The sequence below is a fragment of the Medicago truncatula genome, chromosome 3 (assembly GCF_003473485.1).
Source record: "Medicago truncatula cultivar Jemalong A17 chromosome 3, MtrunA17r5.0-ANR, whole genome shotgun sequence".
Taxonomy (NCBI): domain Eukaryota; kingdom Viridiplantae; phylum Streptophyta; class Magnoliopsida; order Fabales; family Fabaceae; genus Medicago; species Medicago truncatula.
The window spans coordinates 27,657,751-27,673,575 of record NC_053044.1 but is presented as its reverse complement, the minus strand read 5'-3'; the positions used below and the strand labels follow the sequence as shown (position 1 = coordinate 27,673,575).

At 32.6% G+C, this 15,825-nt stretch overlaps 2 protein-coding genes across 2 annotated transcripts; both read right to left on the bottom strand.

The window, feature by feature from the left end:
• Positions 1-3: 3 nt before the first annotated feature.
• On the bottom strand, positions 4-1,578 carry LOC25490744 (transcription factor MYB80). The gene is made up of 3 exons (XM_013604635.3): positions 1,059-1,578; positions 836-965; positions 4-732 (listed from the first exon to the last, which is right to left on the bottom strand). Exons 1-3 carry the CDS (start codon positions 1,189-1,191, stop codon positions 18-20), a joined length of 978 nt encoding a protein of 325 aa, XP_013460089.1. The 5' UTR covers positions 1,192-1,578; the 3' UTR covers positions 4-17.
• A 2,208-nt stretch (positions 1,579-3,786) lies between these two features.
• Positions 3,787-8,894, bottom strand: LOC25490743 (probable amino acid permease 7). Its single transcript, XM_013604634.3, has 7 exons — positions 8,603-8,894; positions 8,104-8,340; positions 6,430-6,523; positions 5,726-5,940; positions 5,184-5,317; positions 4,860-5,087; positions 3,787-4,600 (listed from the first exon to the last, which is right to left on the bottom strand). Exons 1-7 carry the CDS (start codon positions 8,688-8,690, stop codon positions 4,199-4,201), a joined length of 1,398 nt encoding a protein of 465 aa, XP_013460088.1. The 5' UTR covers positions 8,691-8,894; the 3' UTR covers positions 3,787-4,198.
• Positions 8,895-15,825: the final 6,931 nt, after the last annotated feature.

Genomic DNA, 15,825 nt, shown 5'->3' with positions numbered 1-15,825 from the left:
TTGTAATATAATATTTCTTATACCATAGGGTTCATTAAATCATCGGCTGGTAAATCCCACACGACACAGTCTGAGTTGAATATATTGGATAGATTTCTAATTTCTTTTGTTGCCTCAGAATCATCGCCATTTTCCTCTTCAAGTTTTTCATGAAACTGGCTTTGCTGATCCATGGCCGTGCATGTGCTTCCCGTACATAAACTTTGGCTCCATGGTGATGCATCCCCTTTATTGCCAAAACATGATGGGCTGAATTGAAACCCAGACATTGTAGGGTAAACATTGTATGGCATTGCAAAACTTGCAGATGTTGCTGCAGTTGTGTCCCAAGGTTTATTTGTGGGTACCATTTCGTGTTCTTGTTGTATGGCCTTAGATAGGTCAAACTTAATCTTCTCAACAGCATCTTCTTTTTCTTCTGGCTTACAGTTAAAGTAATTGGTGATGTTATTCCCCAGAGCTTCATTAGAATGTTGGCCCTGGTAGTTAATTGGCTTCCTGGTAAGAAGGTGGAGCACCTCATCTTTGAAACAACCAAGGGCTGCTTCAGCTAGGTGAGCTGCCTGTGGCGGTGCCAATGTTGTAGCAATTTCAGCCATTAAATGGGAGAATGGCTTGTGAGTGACAGGGTCTATACCCATGCCTGACAGTTTCTTTTTCAGCTTGGTGTTCCAATGATTTTTGACATCATTGTCGGTGCGTCCTGGCAGCTGCGCTGCTATCAGAGACCATCTGAACAACCATTTAAGCAAATCATTAACAATGTGAAAAAGAGAATCTCATACACTACGAATAACATAACATAACCTTAATGCATAGATAACATTTGTGGTACCTGTTACCAAAAACTGAATGAAGCTTCACAATTGTTTGCTCTTCTCCATCCGAGAAATGGCCATGTTTCAGATCAGGGCGAAGGTAATTAGTCCACCTTAGCCTGCAGCTCTTTCCACATCTCTGAAGACCTATTTATTTTAATCCACAAAAATCAAGTATTAAAGTTAGTTTTATTGACATTGATTCAGATTATATTTATACGAATAGGGAGAAGGACTAACCAGCATTCTTTGGAATGAGGCGCCAGTTGCGGGTGCCATGTTGAGCAATGTAAGAGGAGAGCTTGTTGTCTTCCTCAGGTGTCCACTGACCTCTCTTCACATTGTCCTTCTCACAGCATGGAATGCGACCCATTTCTCTATTCTTTTTTTCAAAATGTTAAATTTGAGAAGAGGTTATGACTATAGAATAATGGAGGGAAGTATCAAGTATAAGAATTGTTTGTCTTTCTTTCACAAGCTGTGAATTGTCTCTACCAGTCTTTCAATTCTTTGAGGCAAAAAGGGAAGACGTGGAATATTTCTGTGTTGGTTTTTGTTTTGTTTTTCCTTCTTCTATGTTTTTTATTTGGTTGTAACTCACTATTCTTTATATATATAAGGGGTGTCAATTAGAATTGCATGGGGTACATGGTTAAGGCTCAAAGGCATCAAAGGTGCATGATTTTATTAAAAAATTCAACGCCGTTGAGTGTGTGAAAGAGGCAGGTAGCTCACCCACAAGATGCTTGGTCAACTTCTTTTTCCTTCCCTCCCTCTCTCTTTGTTGACTGCGTTAACCATAGTTTGTGTGCTTTATGCATGTCTTGGCCAAGTTTCTCTCCTTTGCTCACACAAAACAACTTCACCTTCAGAGGAAGAGTGGAACGGTTCAGATCCTATCTAACATCTCAGATGTAAATTTTGCGAATAGAGATGTGAGGTGGATCCCACACGCTGTTAGGGTATGGTACATTTTGTTATGGAACCAAACAACACTGTTCGATAAATTTACATAATGGTTTTCACGACTTGTTATGGTATTTAAGTGATCTAAATATCATATTTGACTGATCTACTAAAATTGTTAACGTACATACTTTCATGAAAATAAATAAAATTACAGGATATCATAACTCACACTTTCCGTTTTATGTTCTTTAGAGAATTTACAATAAGAAATAGTTTGAACGTGTTTTTATTTTTAGTGATAGCATGTTAAAGTATATAAGAGTAGTGTAAGTGTTCATATGTTTATGAACCAGTTACACTGTAAAAAAAGGAAAAAAATGAACTAGCCAAAACTGCAATAGGGATTCTACTTAGAGAGGGCTGAGTTGTAAGTGTTTTTTTAGAGGGTCAAAATTGCAAATTCGTAATTCAAAATTGCTATTAAGCCAAATAAGATATGTCACTTTTATTACAATATTTCTCATTTCTTATCATATTTATCTATACTATTAATAAAAAGGATACACAATTTTTTGGTGTAGTCTATTTTCAACGTATTAAAATTACACTCTTTACTATTGAACTCATCAATTCTTTTTTAAAAATAAATTTTAATTTAAATCTATCTAAATTTTTCTATCTCATAGAGTGAAATTTGCATGTGAAAGTGGTCCGGGCCACAACTCTCCCTTTCACTTAAAACAAAATAATTTTCTCAAAGTTTATCACAAATAAAAAATATATATTTTAAGTTAAGAACCATACAAAAACATCAAAAGAAATTTATTTAAGTTTTATTAATAGAAAAAAAAAAAACTCCCTTAAAATGTTTTTTTTCCACATGTTAAAATGTCATTTCTTGCTCTCCAAATTCTTAGTACGTATCTTAAGATATCAATTCAAGAACCCACTTACTTGTTTAATTGCTTGGCTAAATAGTACTAATTGGTATTCCAGTGTTACAATTTAGGGTGACAAAAATACTCATATCCACGGGTATTTGTGGGTAAATCAATCCATCATGGACACGGAGCGGGTAGTTAAACGGGTATCCATGGGTATAATAAACGGATAATTCACTACCCATTATTATATGGATACGGACACAAATTTGATTGTACCCATATCCTTGAAAATCTTATTAAACCTCGGAAATTTTAATGATGCATTTGGATAGTGATCCAATTTAATGATAATCTATTGCTGTTTACTTTTCTTAGTTTAGTTTACGCTTGGAATAAGGAACTTTAAAAAAGAGATTAGAACACATTTTCATGTCTCAAGTCAAAGTTAATTGAAGACACCGTTTCATGTCCTCTCAAATACGATTGTTGTATACTGTGCAGTGGTGGTAGAGATTCGGATACCAAGTCAAATAGGTTAGCCCAACATATTTTTTAGTTTTTTATGTCTTAACTTTTTAGTTTTTAGCAGAAAATATCTTTATAATCAATCCAAAGCTTGTTATAAAGTAACTAAAATATGAACAATAGTTCTTGTAAAAAAAAGTATGATCAATAATTGTTATTAATTTTATATTTTTGAAGAGTAGTTATTGTGGTTGTGGTGAATAATTCGTGCATATGTAATCACACCCGAGGCATCCTATGGTTTAAAGTTTAGAATTTTAGTTTTTTTTAAAGATTAAATCACTAACAAAATGAGTAGCCTAATCGTAAAAAGTTTAAATAACCAAGTCCCAAAGCCCTAGTTTTGAAGCTTTTTTTTTTTTTTTTAAGACTTCGTATCCGATCAAAAGACCGACTAATCTAAAAGATTTAATCTCATCGCCACTTGCAGAGGCTTCATTTAAAGCTAGAGTTATGCTCCGTATGGACTTAATCCATCGAAATTGACATCACGGAAAATCAAACTTGACACCTTGAGAGGGACACACACCAAGGTCCCAAGTCTACACCACTAAGACAACCCAAATGGGTCATAGTCAATTTGGTGAGATTTGGATCCCACGCAATACATTTGTGACACATTTAATGATCTTGGTCATCTAATCTCTAGATCAACGATAAAGATAACTTAAAGATGATTTAGTGACTTTGTAATGTGAGCCGACCGATCTCAAATCGATGGCCAAAATAAATTAACGTATGTAAATGCCTGATTTTCTAAATGCATGGAATTTGAGTCCAACTTAGTACCCTCCAATACAACATTATTACAGGTGAAACTAACTAGTTCCTCAAAATCATTCCAATAGACAAATGTGCAACTCAATCAGACTTATTACTGCTACAGTCCTAAAAGACTTGAACAAGCAGAACGGCAAAACCATGAATTCATCTATGCTCCATGAATATGTAACATGTTTGCTATCAAAAAAAGGGGGTAACCCATAAGCCACTCTCCTGTGTTTGGTGTTTGGTTTCAAAACCACTGATTCCTCACTTAATTTCAAGTTCTCTTAAAGCTTCTCAGCTTTGTTTTGCAGATATTATCCCTTGAATGGATCCAACGAGAGTGAACAATCCCACAACAAAGCCAACAATGCTAAAAGTCCTAAGCAAAACCCACTTGGTTGTCCATGCATCAATATTGCACTTACTGATATACATTTCCACTGGGAAATATATGGTTAATGGATAAAATATTATGCCAGCCAAAACTCCCAAAATCTGATTGAAGTATGGAAACAGCATTGCAATCACGGTCGTCGACGCAACATATAGTGTACGGAAACAAAGCCTTAAAGGACTGAGTTGAAAATTTGGCAGTAATGGGAGTTTTAAGTTGTACGAGTTATTCACAAATCCACTGTCTGGGAAATTAAATCGACACCAAGTCTCAACATTTGCATAAAGTGGCTGGCTATACACCTGCATATCAGAATAAGATGAATGACACATTACTTAGTAACAAAAGTAGTGGAGAATGTAAGGATTCAGCATACCAAAACAAAAATTTAAGTAAATCACCGATTTTGCCTCTGAACTCACACCCATCTTGTTCGTAGTTTTATCATTGATTCATTATATAATAATAGACTAACAGAATAGGTAAGGAGAGAGGATGTATGTTTAGAGACGATATTGATGGTTTACGCTAAAATTTGATAATAATGTATATAATATGTACCTGATATGCACCAACTAGGTGAATAACTATACAAGCATTGGCGAAGTCTACAAGCCAATACAGCTTATAAGTTGCAAACCCTGTTAAAAGATTTCCTGGTGTATCATTGCCAAAGGCTGCATAACCAGCACAGCCACAACAGAGGTAGAAAAATGTTGTGACTATGACTGATATTGTTGAGGCCCTCCTCATGGTTACGTTTTCCGGTGGAGGTGATTTCAAAGTGTCCTTTAAGAATTGAAGATAAGTTTATATTAGACTTTAAGGTTGTGGTGATGAAGTTTCAGTATTGATATATAAGATCAAAGGGTCATGCATACATACCTGTATTTCTATAAGAATTACTGAGAATGGATAGGAGAAGGCTATGTCACCAAGTGATTGTGCAACCAGCCATAGTTTTTCGGTTCCAGTTGAAGTTGGCATTCCTTGAATGCTACCCTCAAAATGTCCATTTTCTGAGCACATGATTACCACAATTACTCACATGATAGATAGATAGTCTAAAACATCGAGTCAATCACAATTTAATCCATAAAAATGTAGGGATTGGACAGTTTGATTTATGAGTCAACGAAATTCCAAAATGATATTTGAAATTGAAAGTCCTGATCACATTAGTCGTTTTAGCTCTATTAATTTAATCCTTGGAATTTTCCAGAGGGACAAATTATAGAGGAGATTTCAATTTCAGAATCATTTAGGAATTACGTTAATTTCAGAGATCATATTGACAAACATCTGCAATTTTAGGACTAAATTGGCAATTCAGTCTTTGTAATGTTGTATGCTGAATGCTTTGAAGCAACTACCATGCATGAGGAGAGACATCAATAATCGAGATATTGGTGAGAAACTAAGAATACCGTTGACTTTAACAATGGCAAGTGCCATTCCTATGAAAGCATAAGCAAAGGACATTATTGCTGCAACAATAGACAGCCATTCGATGTTATGGAAATTAGGTATCTGCGAGAGAACAACTTGGATAGCCCCAAAAACAAGCATGTTATATGTATCATCATATCCACATGTTTTTTCACTCCCTTTGTTATGGAAGCAGATTGAGTCTTGGATTGCTCTGCAGCCACAAAAACACACAGACATCCAAATCAATAGAATCATTATTATTTAGCGACAATAATTAGTTAGATTTATTGAACAGTTTCATGAAGTGATAAGGTTCTGTTTGGTAAAATTAACAATTGAACTGATTAATAAGTAAATATAAAATGACAAGCATATTTTTAGTTAATATTAAAAAAATAAAATTAATTCAGATAATGAGGATAAAAATTATACGCTAGTCGCTATAAGCTATTAGCTCAAATACTACTTGAAGTAGCATCTGAAAAAATGCTATAAACCAGTGAAAAACGCTATAAGCAGAATAAAAGTTACTAAACAATTGTATTTTGATCTTAAGAGCTTATATGATATAAGCTATAGTGGTTTAAAAAAGCCATTTTTGCAGCAGGTAGCATCCAAGAGATAAATGTAGAAAAAGTAAACAAAGTATAAGACATGAGAAAAGAAAAGAGAAACCTGAGTGAGAAGTTAAAGAACAGACCTTATACTGATGGATGCTGTGATGATATAAGCAATTCCAAAACCATATAAGCTTATGTTTACAAAAACACCGCAGAGACGTCCATTCTTTTCTCCTGTAACCACAAATAAGGATCATGTAATGATTTTCTTGCCTACAGAAATATAATACTATGAAGGAGTGCGTGTCATTTAGACCTGTCTTAGGGAAGACGAGTGTGATTTTCTCTTTAATCATATATATTACATGAACTACTTGATGACATATTAACATCTGATTAACTTTTTCTAAATCATTGTTAAGCTTAATGCTATCTATCAAAAGGAAAAAAGCTAAAAGAAGAAAAGTTCAATAGTTATATAGAACAAGCAAACTAACATAACTCCATTATCAACATCATCATAGCTCATGTATAATTGCTTTTATCACCATCACCAATTCACTGTGATATGTTTTACCAAACCTCTCATTAATCATAACCACAAAGTTAACACTCTATGTACATAATAACAGTAAGGATTTAAAAGATATGTAATTTCAGTGTAAAGTAGTTTTATACCATCATCCTATAACACCACCTTACTTTTATAACTGCATTTTTAAAATAAGTTATGACACGGAAAAATGAATGACTCAAATTAGATGATAGTGAAACTAATTTACAGTGATAATGTATGTCCATGAAATTTTAACAACACTAAATTGACAAAATGATTAAGAAGTAATATCTTTCTTTCCTCCGGATGTTTATTTTTGTTTTTTCAGTTGTTATGATTTGGACTAAAAGATTAATCTATAAGATTTCCATTAAAAAAAACTTGGTCTATATAATAAGATTAGAAATGCCGAGTCTTGGTCAAAAAATAAAAAGAAATACGGAGATCTGAAAGTATATTATTTTATATTTTTGACAAGACTGAGATATAGAGAGAACGAATAATTTAGTGTACAGTCTATTATAAAATGAATATAAATTTTAATTAAGTTTTTTTGACAAAAATTGAAACATATATATCATTGAGAGAACCAATAATTTAGTGCATAGTCTATTATAAAATGAATATAATTATAATTAACCTTGAAACATGACTTTTAATTAAAAAAAAATTGTAAGGAATTATTTTAGTCAAAAACTATAGGACAAAAAATGATGCCATCTAATCAGGGAATGATTCAGCAGTTACACGTATCGTATTAATTAAAAAAGTAATCATTAAAATTTGTTTTCTATTTAGTTTTTTTGTTTTGTTTTCCAAATAAAGTTTGATGGATGGAGAAAGGTAAGGGGGAAGGGGTAATGAGCAAGATACATGTGGAAACATTAAAACGATAAGTAAGGATCTGATAGATAATGTTGCCGTGACACAACTGAACTACTATCTATCTATGTGTCACATTTTAAGTAGCTCTCTCTCTCTTCTCACGTTTTAATTTGTCCAAGTCAAGACCCACATTTTCGCTTTTTTTTTTTTTGGGTCAAGTAGTCTAGTGGCTAGAGCTCACACAATTTAATTGTGGAGAAGTGGGGTGTTCGAGATTCGAACTCCGGCCCCTGCTGCATATAATATACAATATCTCTACCAACTGAGCTAAGCTCACGGGATCATTTTCGCTAACTTTATCACCATTAAATGATTGATTAACATTTAATTTCATTATGGTTGACATGATAATTATGAAAAGAGAAAAACTAACCCTTATGAATATTAACAGCATCAAGGTAAGAAGAGCTTCTCCTAGGGCCAAGTTCAGGATCAGGAGAACGATAAGTATCACTGAGAAGAAAAGCAGAGAGAAGAGTAACAGAAGCAAATAAAATAATTGCTAATGGTCCTGCAATCCATCCAATTTGTGCAATGCTCCATGCTAATGATAACACTCCTGATCCTATTACTCCTGTCACTATGTGTGCCACTGCTGTCCATACTGTTCCTGTTACAAACAAATCACCGTAATTTTGTTAAAGCTTTAAAGTGTAATTTTGATGTCAAATTTACCGTCAATCCAAACATATACTAAAGACCATTGTCAAGATTCAGAAACAACATATACTTATTTATTTATCAATGATTCAAATTTTCAATATGAAAATAAAAAGTTGTATTGATTAAAATGCACATGACTCAGAAACAGAACTATATAATAAATATATGATAATTTTATTTGATAAGAATTGAGAAGAAAAAGTACAAACCAGTTCTTTTGACATGATATGAATTATCTGCATATTGGGTTTGCAATAATGGGGTGCTACCATCTGCATCACACTCTCTTCCACTCATGATGATGAAGATTTGATTTTGATTATCTAATTATCCCAATCGCAAAAATTTGTTATTGATTTGAAAATAGATTTTGGTGGATCGGATTTTTTGATTGATCTTTCCTTTCAGAGAGAATTTGGCTTTGGTTTGTGATTGTGTGAGATGAGTTTTGTTAAAATACAAATGCACAACACAATGGCATGTGGAAAGTATAAGTCGCTTACCCGAGCATACAAATGATATATGTGATCGTTGTGACTTTCATTTTTTTTTTTTTTTTTAAGTGTTTGTTATGTGACATTCATTTTTTTTTAGGTGTATTATTATTATTTGATAAGATCAATATATGTCTCATCATTTTTGTGAGGGTTCAATTTTTAAAGTGTAGATCCACAATGATTTAAACCAATAAAATAGTGAGTATTAGAGAGAGTATTGCTAGCATTACTCTTATTATTATTATTATGGCTTAATTACCTTTTTGGTCATCTAACTATTTAATTGGTATCAGATTGGTCCTCTAACTAAAAATTGATTTATTTCGGTCTTCTAAGTTTCTCACCGTTACTACATTTAGTCTTTTATGTTAGTTTTATTCAAATAAACGTTAGGGTTTGTGTTATGTGGGTACCTGACCTCCTGTTTCACACATACATATGAAGCATAATAGTTACCAATAATATCAGTCACTATTTAATCATAATACCTTAAGAAGGCATAGGAGCAAAATGATACTAATAAATTAAGTTAGAGGATCCACATAACACAAATCCCAACGTTTATTTGAATAAAACTAATAGAAATGACTAAATGTAGTAACAGTGAGAAACTTAGAGGATCGAAATAAATCAATTTTTAGTTAGAGGACCAATCTGATACCAATTGAATAGTTAGAGGACCAAAAAGATAATTTAGCCTATTATTATTGTTAAAGAGTGCATTGAGATGTGCGAGCTTAGCTCAGTTGGTATGGACAATGCATAATATATGCAAAGTCCGAGGTTCAAACCCTGTCAACCACAAAAAAAAAAGAGTGCATCGAGATTCAATCCTCTGATCCGAAATGCATTAAAGAAACTAAGACTCAATAAGGCACCTCACAATATCAAATCATCATTGACGTTAGCGAAGACCGCAAAACATTGAATAAGATGTTCATAGTCCATTTGACCCCTTTGCGTCATCGAATGGTCACGTGGCCTCTGCACCACAAAAGTATTACTTTCAAGGTGTTTATTCTTGTAGCTCATGAGAATCTATAAATAGAACATCCCACGACAAAGTACACATTTCTCATTATAAATACAGATTACTCAGTCTCTTATTTAATAGGTACTTGTCATATAAGGTATATAGAATTGCACGTTTTTAATGTTGAGGTTACATGATATTGTAATTTGATGGTGATTAATTTCTATCAAGTAACTTGTTAGATGAAGTACATAAGATGGATTCTTCCTTTTCAATGAAACATTATTTTTTACTAATTCAATGAAATATTTTTATATGCAAAAGCTCAAGATCCAATCTCTAACCGTTTGTTTAGAATATTTAATTCCATGTTATTTAAACCAATCAATTGTTGAAGGAAAATCACACACGTTGTTGTCTCATTTTATGAAAAGAGATAAATTAATAAAATATATTTTTTGTTGTGATGATCCAAATTATTGTATTTTCTTATGTAATATGTGTAGCATCTATATATATATAATTGAAAACCAAATAGAATCACAAAAAGTAAGAAAACTCTGCATTAAATATTTAAACACTGTGTATTTTCAAAGTTTAATTCAAATTTTAAAAAAAATTAATATGGATAAAATAACATAAAAATAAAGTACACAAAAAATTAACTAAGCACAATTTTAACCATGTCCCTAGCCCGAGTAAGATACAACTTATTTAATTAAAAAATTTGAATGAGTATTTGAAATATTCTTATTTTTGTCACTTCTGCAAAATTACCAATTGGCAATTCAAGAAAGATAAAGAAATTACTAGATGTTTGCGGAAAGGTATAGAAACATCTTTGGTCATAATCATTGTTGTGTAATTTGTAAAGTATTCATTGGTTGAACTTCTTTATCAATTTGTTCTTGTCCACTCCGGGCTTCATACGAGGAACTTAAATTAAAAAATAAAACAAAATTCCACCTTATTTCTATAACAATAAACATTCAAATCAAGAATACTGAAAATATTTGCTAAAAAAAATATTGAAAATACACACATACTTTTATAATAAATACACTGTGAAAACTAAAATTCACACATGTCTACTTCTTCTTATTTTGGCAATTTTACCAACCAAAAAGTGTTTACATCACTCTATAAAAATTCCTCAATTTAGTTTTTAGAGATTAATAATTTCTTTCCTAAATGAATCAAAATGAATCTTGACTTTATATTTTTCCTTTTGGAAAAAGAAAAAAAGAAGGAAAACAAATCAAACATTTTTCAAAATCTCTTCCATTCTTTGAATCCTAAAAAACGTTGTGAGTTCTACTATAAAAATAATTTTCGATCTAGCATTTTTTAAAGAGTCTTGAACTATCTTATTCGTTTCAATTTTTTTTTTAATGTATGTATGCCTTTACTTGATTATGGAATTTGTTGAAGCTCTTTTGCTTCTTGATCTCTATGCTTGAACTAATCCAAATTCCTCTGGGTACATCTTCATTTTGTCATATCCAACATTGACCACGATGTTTTTTTTTTTTTTTTTTTTTTGCACCTTTCGATGTAGTCTCTAAGTGGTTTGTTATTCTTGGTTCTAATATAGCTCCTAAACTTTCAGTGGATTTTTGTTGTTTGTGATACGCAATTAAATGAAGGTGAACTAACAACACAATTCAAACCATGAGTGGATGAAATGAAACAAGTATTTAAACCCTTGAATGGCTAAAACAGTCCAAGGTTAATCTAGAAATAATTATTTATCAATCACATGCATTCGCATTATATGCTTGCATCATCTAGAGGTGTCATATGGGCCGGCTCTGAGAAGCCCGACTATAGAAATGGGTCCGCCCGACCTGGCCCAGGTGGGCCATGGGCCAGCCCAGCCTGACCCGTTTATGTTTTATTTTTAAAAAAATTTCACTTTTTTTTTATGTATTTTCTTATGTATTAGTTACTCACCATTATTTTTTTGCTAAAATATGATTGGATAGACATAAAAATATAAATAATTTTTACATTAACATTGAATAATAATTCAACTCTAGATTATTCTTTCAATTAAATCAAATTAATAATTTATAAACTTTAAAATTTTAAAACTATAAGCTAAATTCATCCATATTTATTAAATTTGTTTATTTAAATATTTTTTTGTTAATAAATTTTAAATTAGTTGCTAATTTTTTTAAAAAAATATGTTGTTTTTTAACAAAAATAAAATGAAATATGGGCAAATGGGCCGGCCCAAAGTCCGGTGGGCCAGCCCGCCCAAATTGGCTTGGGCCGGAAAAGCCCGAGTGCATTTTTTGGTTAGTTTTAGGCCCGGCCCGACCCAAAAATATGGGCCAATGGGCCGGCCCATTTTTGACAGCTCTAGCATCATCGCATTTTACTTTTATTAAGTTTAATGCATCATGAGGTTCTTTAAACGACTAAAAATATGTGACTGATGCTACTGCTTTGTCTAGCTCTCAAGCGTGCCTTTACACCGCTTCAGGCGAAAACAACTCTGGGATTACTTACTGCCTAGTCAGCACCTAGACACATGTTTGATGCGCTTAGGGCGCAAACGACTCTGGGTCTACTGACCTTTCTGCGCCTAAGCATGTGTCATAGCGCTTGGAACACAAATAACTCTAGGACTACTGCAATGTCAGCGCCCAAGTGGTATTTTCTAGTGCTTCAGGCGCAATTGACTATGGGCTTCTGACATTATTGCACCCAAGCGTTTCTGTACGGAGCTTGAGGCGCAAATGACCCTGGTGATACTGCCTGTACCTAGTTTTGGACAACATCTAATTCTATCAAAAACAAAGTCAAAAGTTCATAATTGTATCAATATCAACAATTCAACATCTAATTTTGGACAAAAACATAGCCAAAAGTCCATAATTGTATCAATATCCACTTTAGAAGCACATGACAAATAGATAATTCATCTGATTATCAACAACTATCATAATTTAAAACAATAATGCAGTTGAGTGGGAGTATAATTGGTTTAAAACAAATCATGTCCTCTGCACTGAAAAATTAAATATGAAATTGTATCATTAACTGTATCTAAATGTTGAACATCATCAATTTTTGTATCATAAAAGTACTTTCCAGTCACATGCTTTTTCTCTTGCAAAACTAAATTTTTCCAATAACAATCCCTAAGAATGATGAATCTTTCATTCTTCAATTATATTTCTGATTATGTTTACTTTACATTAAAAATATATTATTAATTCTTTTAATGACTTACTTCGACAATGAGCTTGAATGAATATATGATATTGATAAGCATGATGAAAATTGTTCTTACATTTTTCGAGTCACTCTCCAGATAACTAATCTGAGGAATCAAAGAATACACCTTCCCCATCATCCGTGTCATCAGAATCAGATAATACAACTCCCTGCATCATCACCAACAAATTCAAAATTATAGCGAGGAGAGGAACTACTTTCAAACTAGTATGATCAAAAAAACCTATTTGAATTATTTATTGAAACGTGCAACAAAAAACTATATATGCTGATTTTCTGAGTCCGAACACAATCGTAAGTGTGGTAATCTATTCACGGATAATAAAAAATCTTAAAATAAATTATCTGCAGCATTGAACACACATCACACCAAACAGAAGCATATTGAACACTCTTCAAAGATCACATTATTCAACTTCATTGTTCATAATGACAATATTATTTTACTCACGTCATATCTTCCCTGTCATGAATTATATAGCCATATATAAAGTTCTCATCATGCAAATGTTGTTGTTTGCAATTATTATGTTTTTCAAAACCTGTAGGGGAAAATAAAAAAAAAAAAAAAAAAAGCAAAATAATGGTAGATGGTTTGTGTCAGTATTCCTGGTAGGTAGGAAATAGAAGTCACCTACATTTCTCTCAAACTTCCAGTAGCCTTAGGACAGTCAAGTATTTTGTTTGTTTCAAGTTTCACTGCCTTCGACTTCAAATCCTAGCAGATATCAATAAAACTTGGTAGAAATCGAAGATACATAGTTCTCAAGGTTGGAAGCACAATTTCTGATACATTATTAGAGTTGTCTCCACTAACATGACTAAAAACTTCTTCTAGTTGAGTAGCATTTGATGTGTCAAGTTCGCTCAACTGTGGAAGGATTCTAACCACAATTTCTGAAACCTTCTAACAGCTTCATACTTTGAGCAACAAACATTGAGAAGAGTGTTTGACCACCATTGAAATCCTTTATCATGAGTCTTGTGAGATTTCTTAATTGACATTCCGGTGGAAATAGATTCTTCAATTGCAAGAAAAGATAATTTTTCAAAAAACTGTAGCACTTGCAGAGGTGGGCCTCGACGTAGTTCTTTCAAGTTTTCCAATGATTTCAGATGTGAGATACTATAATGACACTTGAAATTGGTGTACACTATATTAACCTGAGGTAAAGTTGTAATCAAGTCAGTAATTTCGTATTGATAAGTAAAACAAAACTTGTTTTGAAAATATTTTTCTTGCTAAACCAACACTTACATTAAAATGGAGTGAGAAATTTCTTGCCTGTAAGAACCAGTTTTTACTTTTTACTCATTGCATCATTGAATGCACTTTACTTGGAAGCAATGTAAGAAGCGTTCTTCAATAAGAAAAGTTTAATACCAATAAATTTTATTTGGCAATAATAGTGAGAGTTCAAATTTGCATCTAACTGAAGTAAGTTAAAAATTATTTAAGTTGGGATTTACTATTTACTTCTATATGCCGGGTCATGCTGGCTAGTGCTTTCGGGGTACTACTTAATGAAACAAAAATGCAATTTTTACATTGAAAAGAGTATTTTTCACATTTTTAAGGGTCAACTGCACAACTTCCAATATATTATTACTATATTTGTTTTCTTTAAAATTTAAAAATTCTCTAAATCAAAAGTAGAAAGTTTTGCATAAAAATAGTATCAAATTATGACAAATTATGATAAATTATGATTAATCAATAGTAGAAAGTTTTGCATAAAAATACAGAGAACATGATGCCCAATAACATCTAGTATCAGATTCTCTACTTTGAAGGATGATAACTTCTAGAAATGGTCCCATTTGGCATGCAGGGAACTAACATAGTAACAAATCCTGATCTCAATATTAGTCCTAGTTGTTCTAAAACCGTTGGATATGTGGAGTATGGCTCGTAGACAGGGCAATGGACGGAGAGCTAAGCTAGCATAGCGTTGCGAATAAACATACTTGGCCGAACTACGTAAACAAACGATGGTGTTCCATTGTTTACGACTTTGTTTGTCTATTCTTCTTTTACTAGTTGTTGATCTAACACGATAGACCAGTAAAATTGGTCGAAATCCGTGATCTAACATCCCCAAAATCAGCTTGGGGGGAGACCTTAAAAGTTCGAGAAATTAGGCCATTGAGTTCCTATTAATTAGAAGTGACATAAACCAAATGAAATTCCATTCAATCACTTTGAAGTTAATCTCAACACCAGATGTGGTCCAACTGAATAAAGTTGTTGCTTTTAGGCCAAAGATTCTACTAGGATAGGATTGAAAGTTGAAACTATCTTCAATTACAGCATAAGACAACTTTGATTTATAAATGTGATCAACATAGGTTGGTCTGCTTTCAATTCAATGGTCGGAAAAATTTATGATTTTGAACCACCTCTTTCAAAGATACTGAATCTCTCCATTGTTTTTTACTCTTTCTAATATAATGTAAGATTCAAAATAATAATAGAGTTAATAAAAAAATTCCACGGTGAACATGAAACCTGATTCCTTCATGGCTTTGTTTAACATGGACAAACAAATTGACGTTGCACCATGCGCAAGATTGGTTTCCACCATTATATCAACAAGTCTCTTCATATTTTATTTAATTTGAAAGTGAACTTTATTATTCCAATAGTGAAAATGACCTTATGTATGGTGCAAGATGTGTCTCCCTCGACTCCATAGACTTGGCCTACCTCCGT

Excerpts from the sequence above, each read along its gene's own strand:
- LOC25490744 (XM_013604635.3), bottom strand. The coding sequence starts at position 1,191 with ATGGGTCGCATTCCATGCTGTGAGAAGGACAATGTGAAGAGAGGTCAG. Across the intron at positions 966-1,058 it reads CCTCATTCCAAAGAATGCTG|GTCTTCAGAGATGTGGAAAG; the intron begins GTTAGTCCTTCT and ends TAAAATAAATAG. Across the intron at positions 733-835 it reads CATTCAGTTTTTGGTAACAG|ATGGTCTCTGATAGCAGCGC; the intron begins GTACCACAAATG and ends ATGGTTGTTCAG.
- LOC25490743 (XM_013604634.3), bottom strand. The coding sequence starts at position 8,690 with ATGAGTGGAAGAGAGTGTGATGCAGATGGTAGCACCCCATTATTGCAA. Across the intron at positions 5,941-6,429 it reads ACAGCATCCATCAGTATAAG|AGCAATCCAAGACTCAATCT; the intron begins GTCTGTTCTTTA and ends TTGTGGCTGCAG. Across the intron at positions 4,601-4,859 it reads ACCTAGTTGGTGCATATCAG|GTGTATAGCCAGCCACTTTA; the intron begins GTACATATTATA and ends TCTGATATGCAG.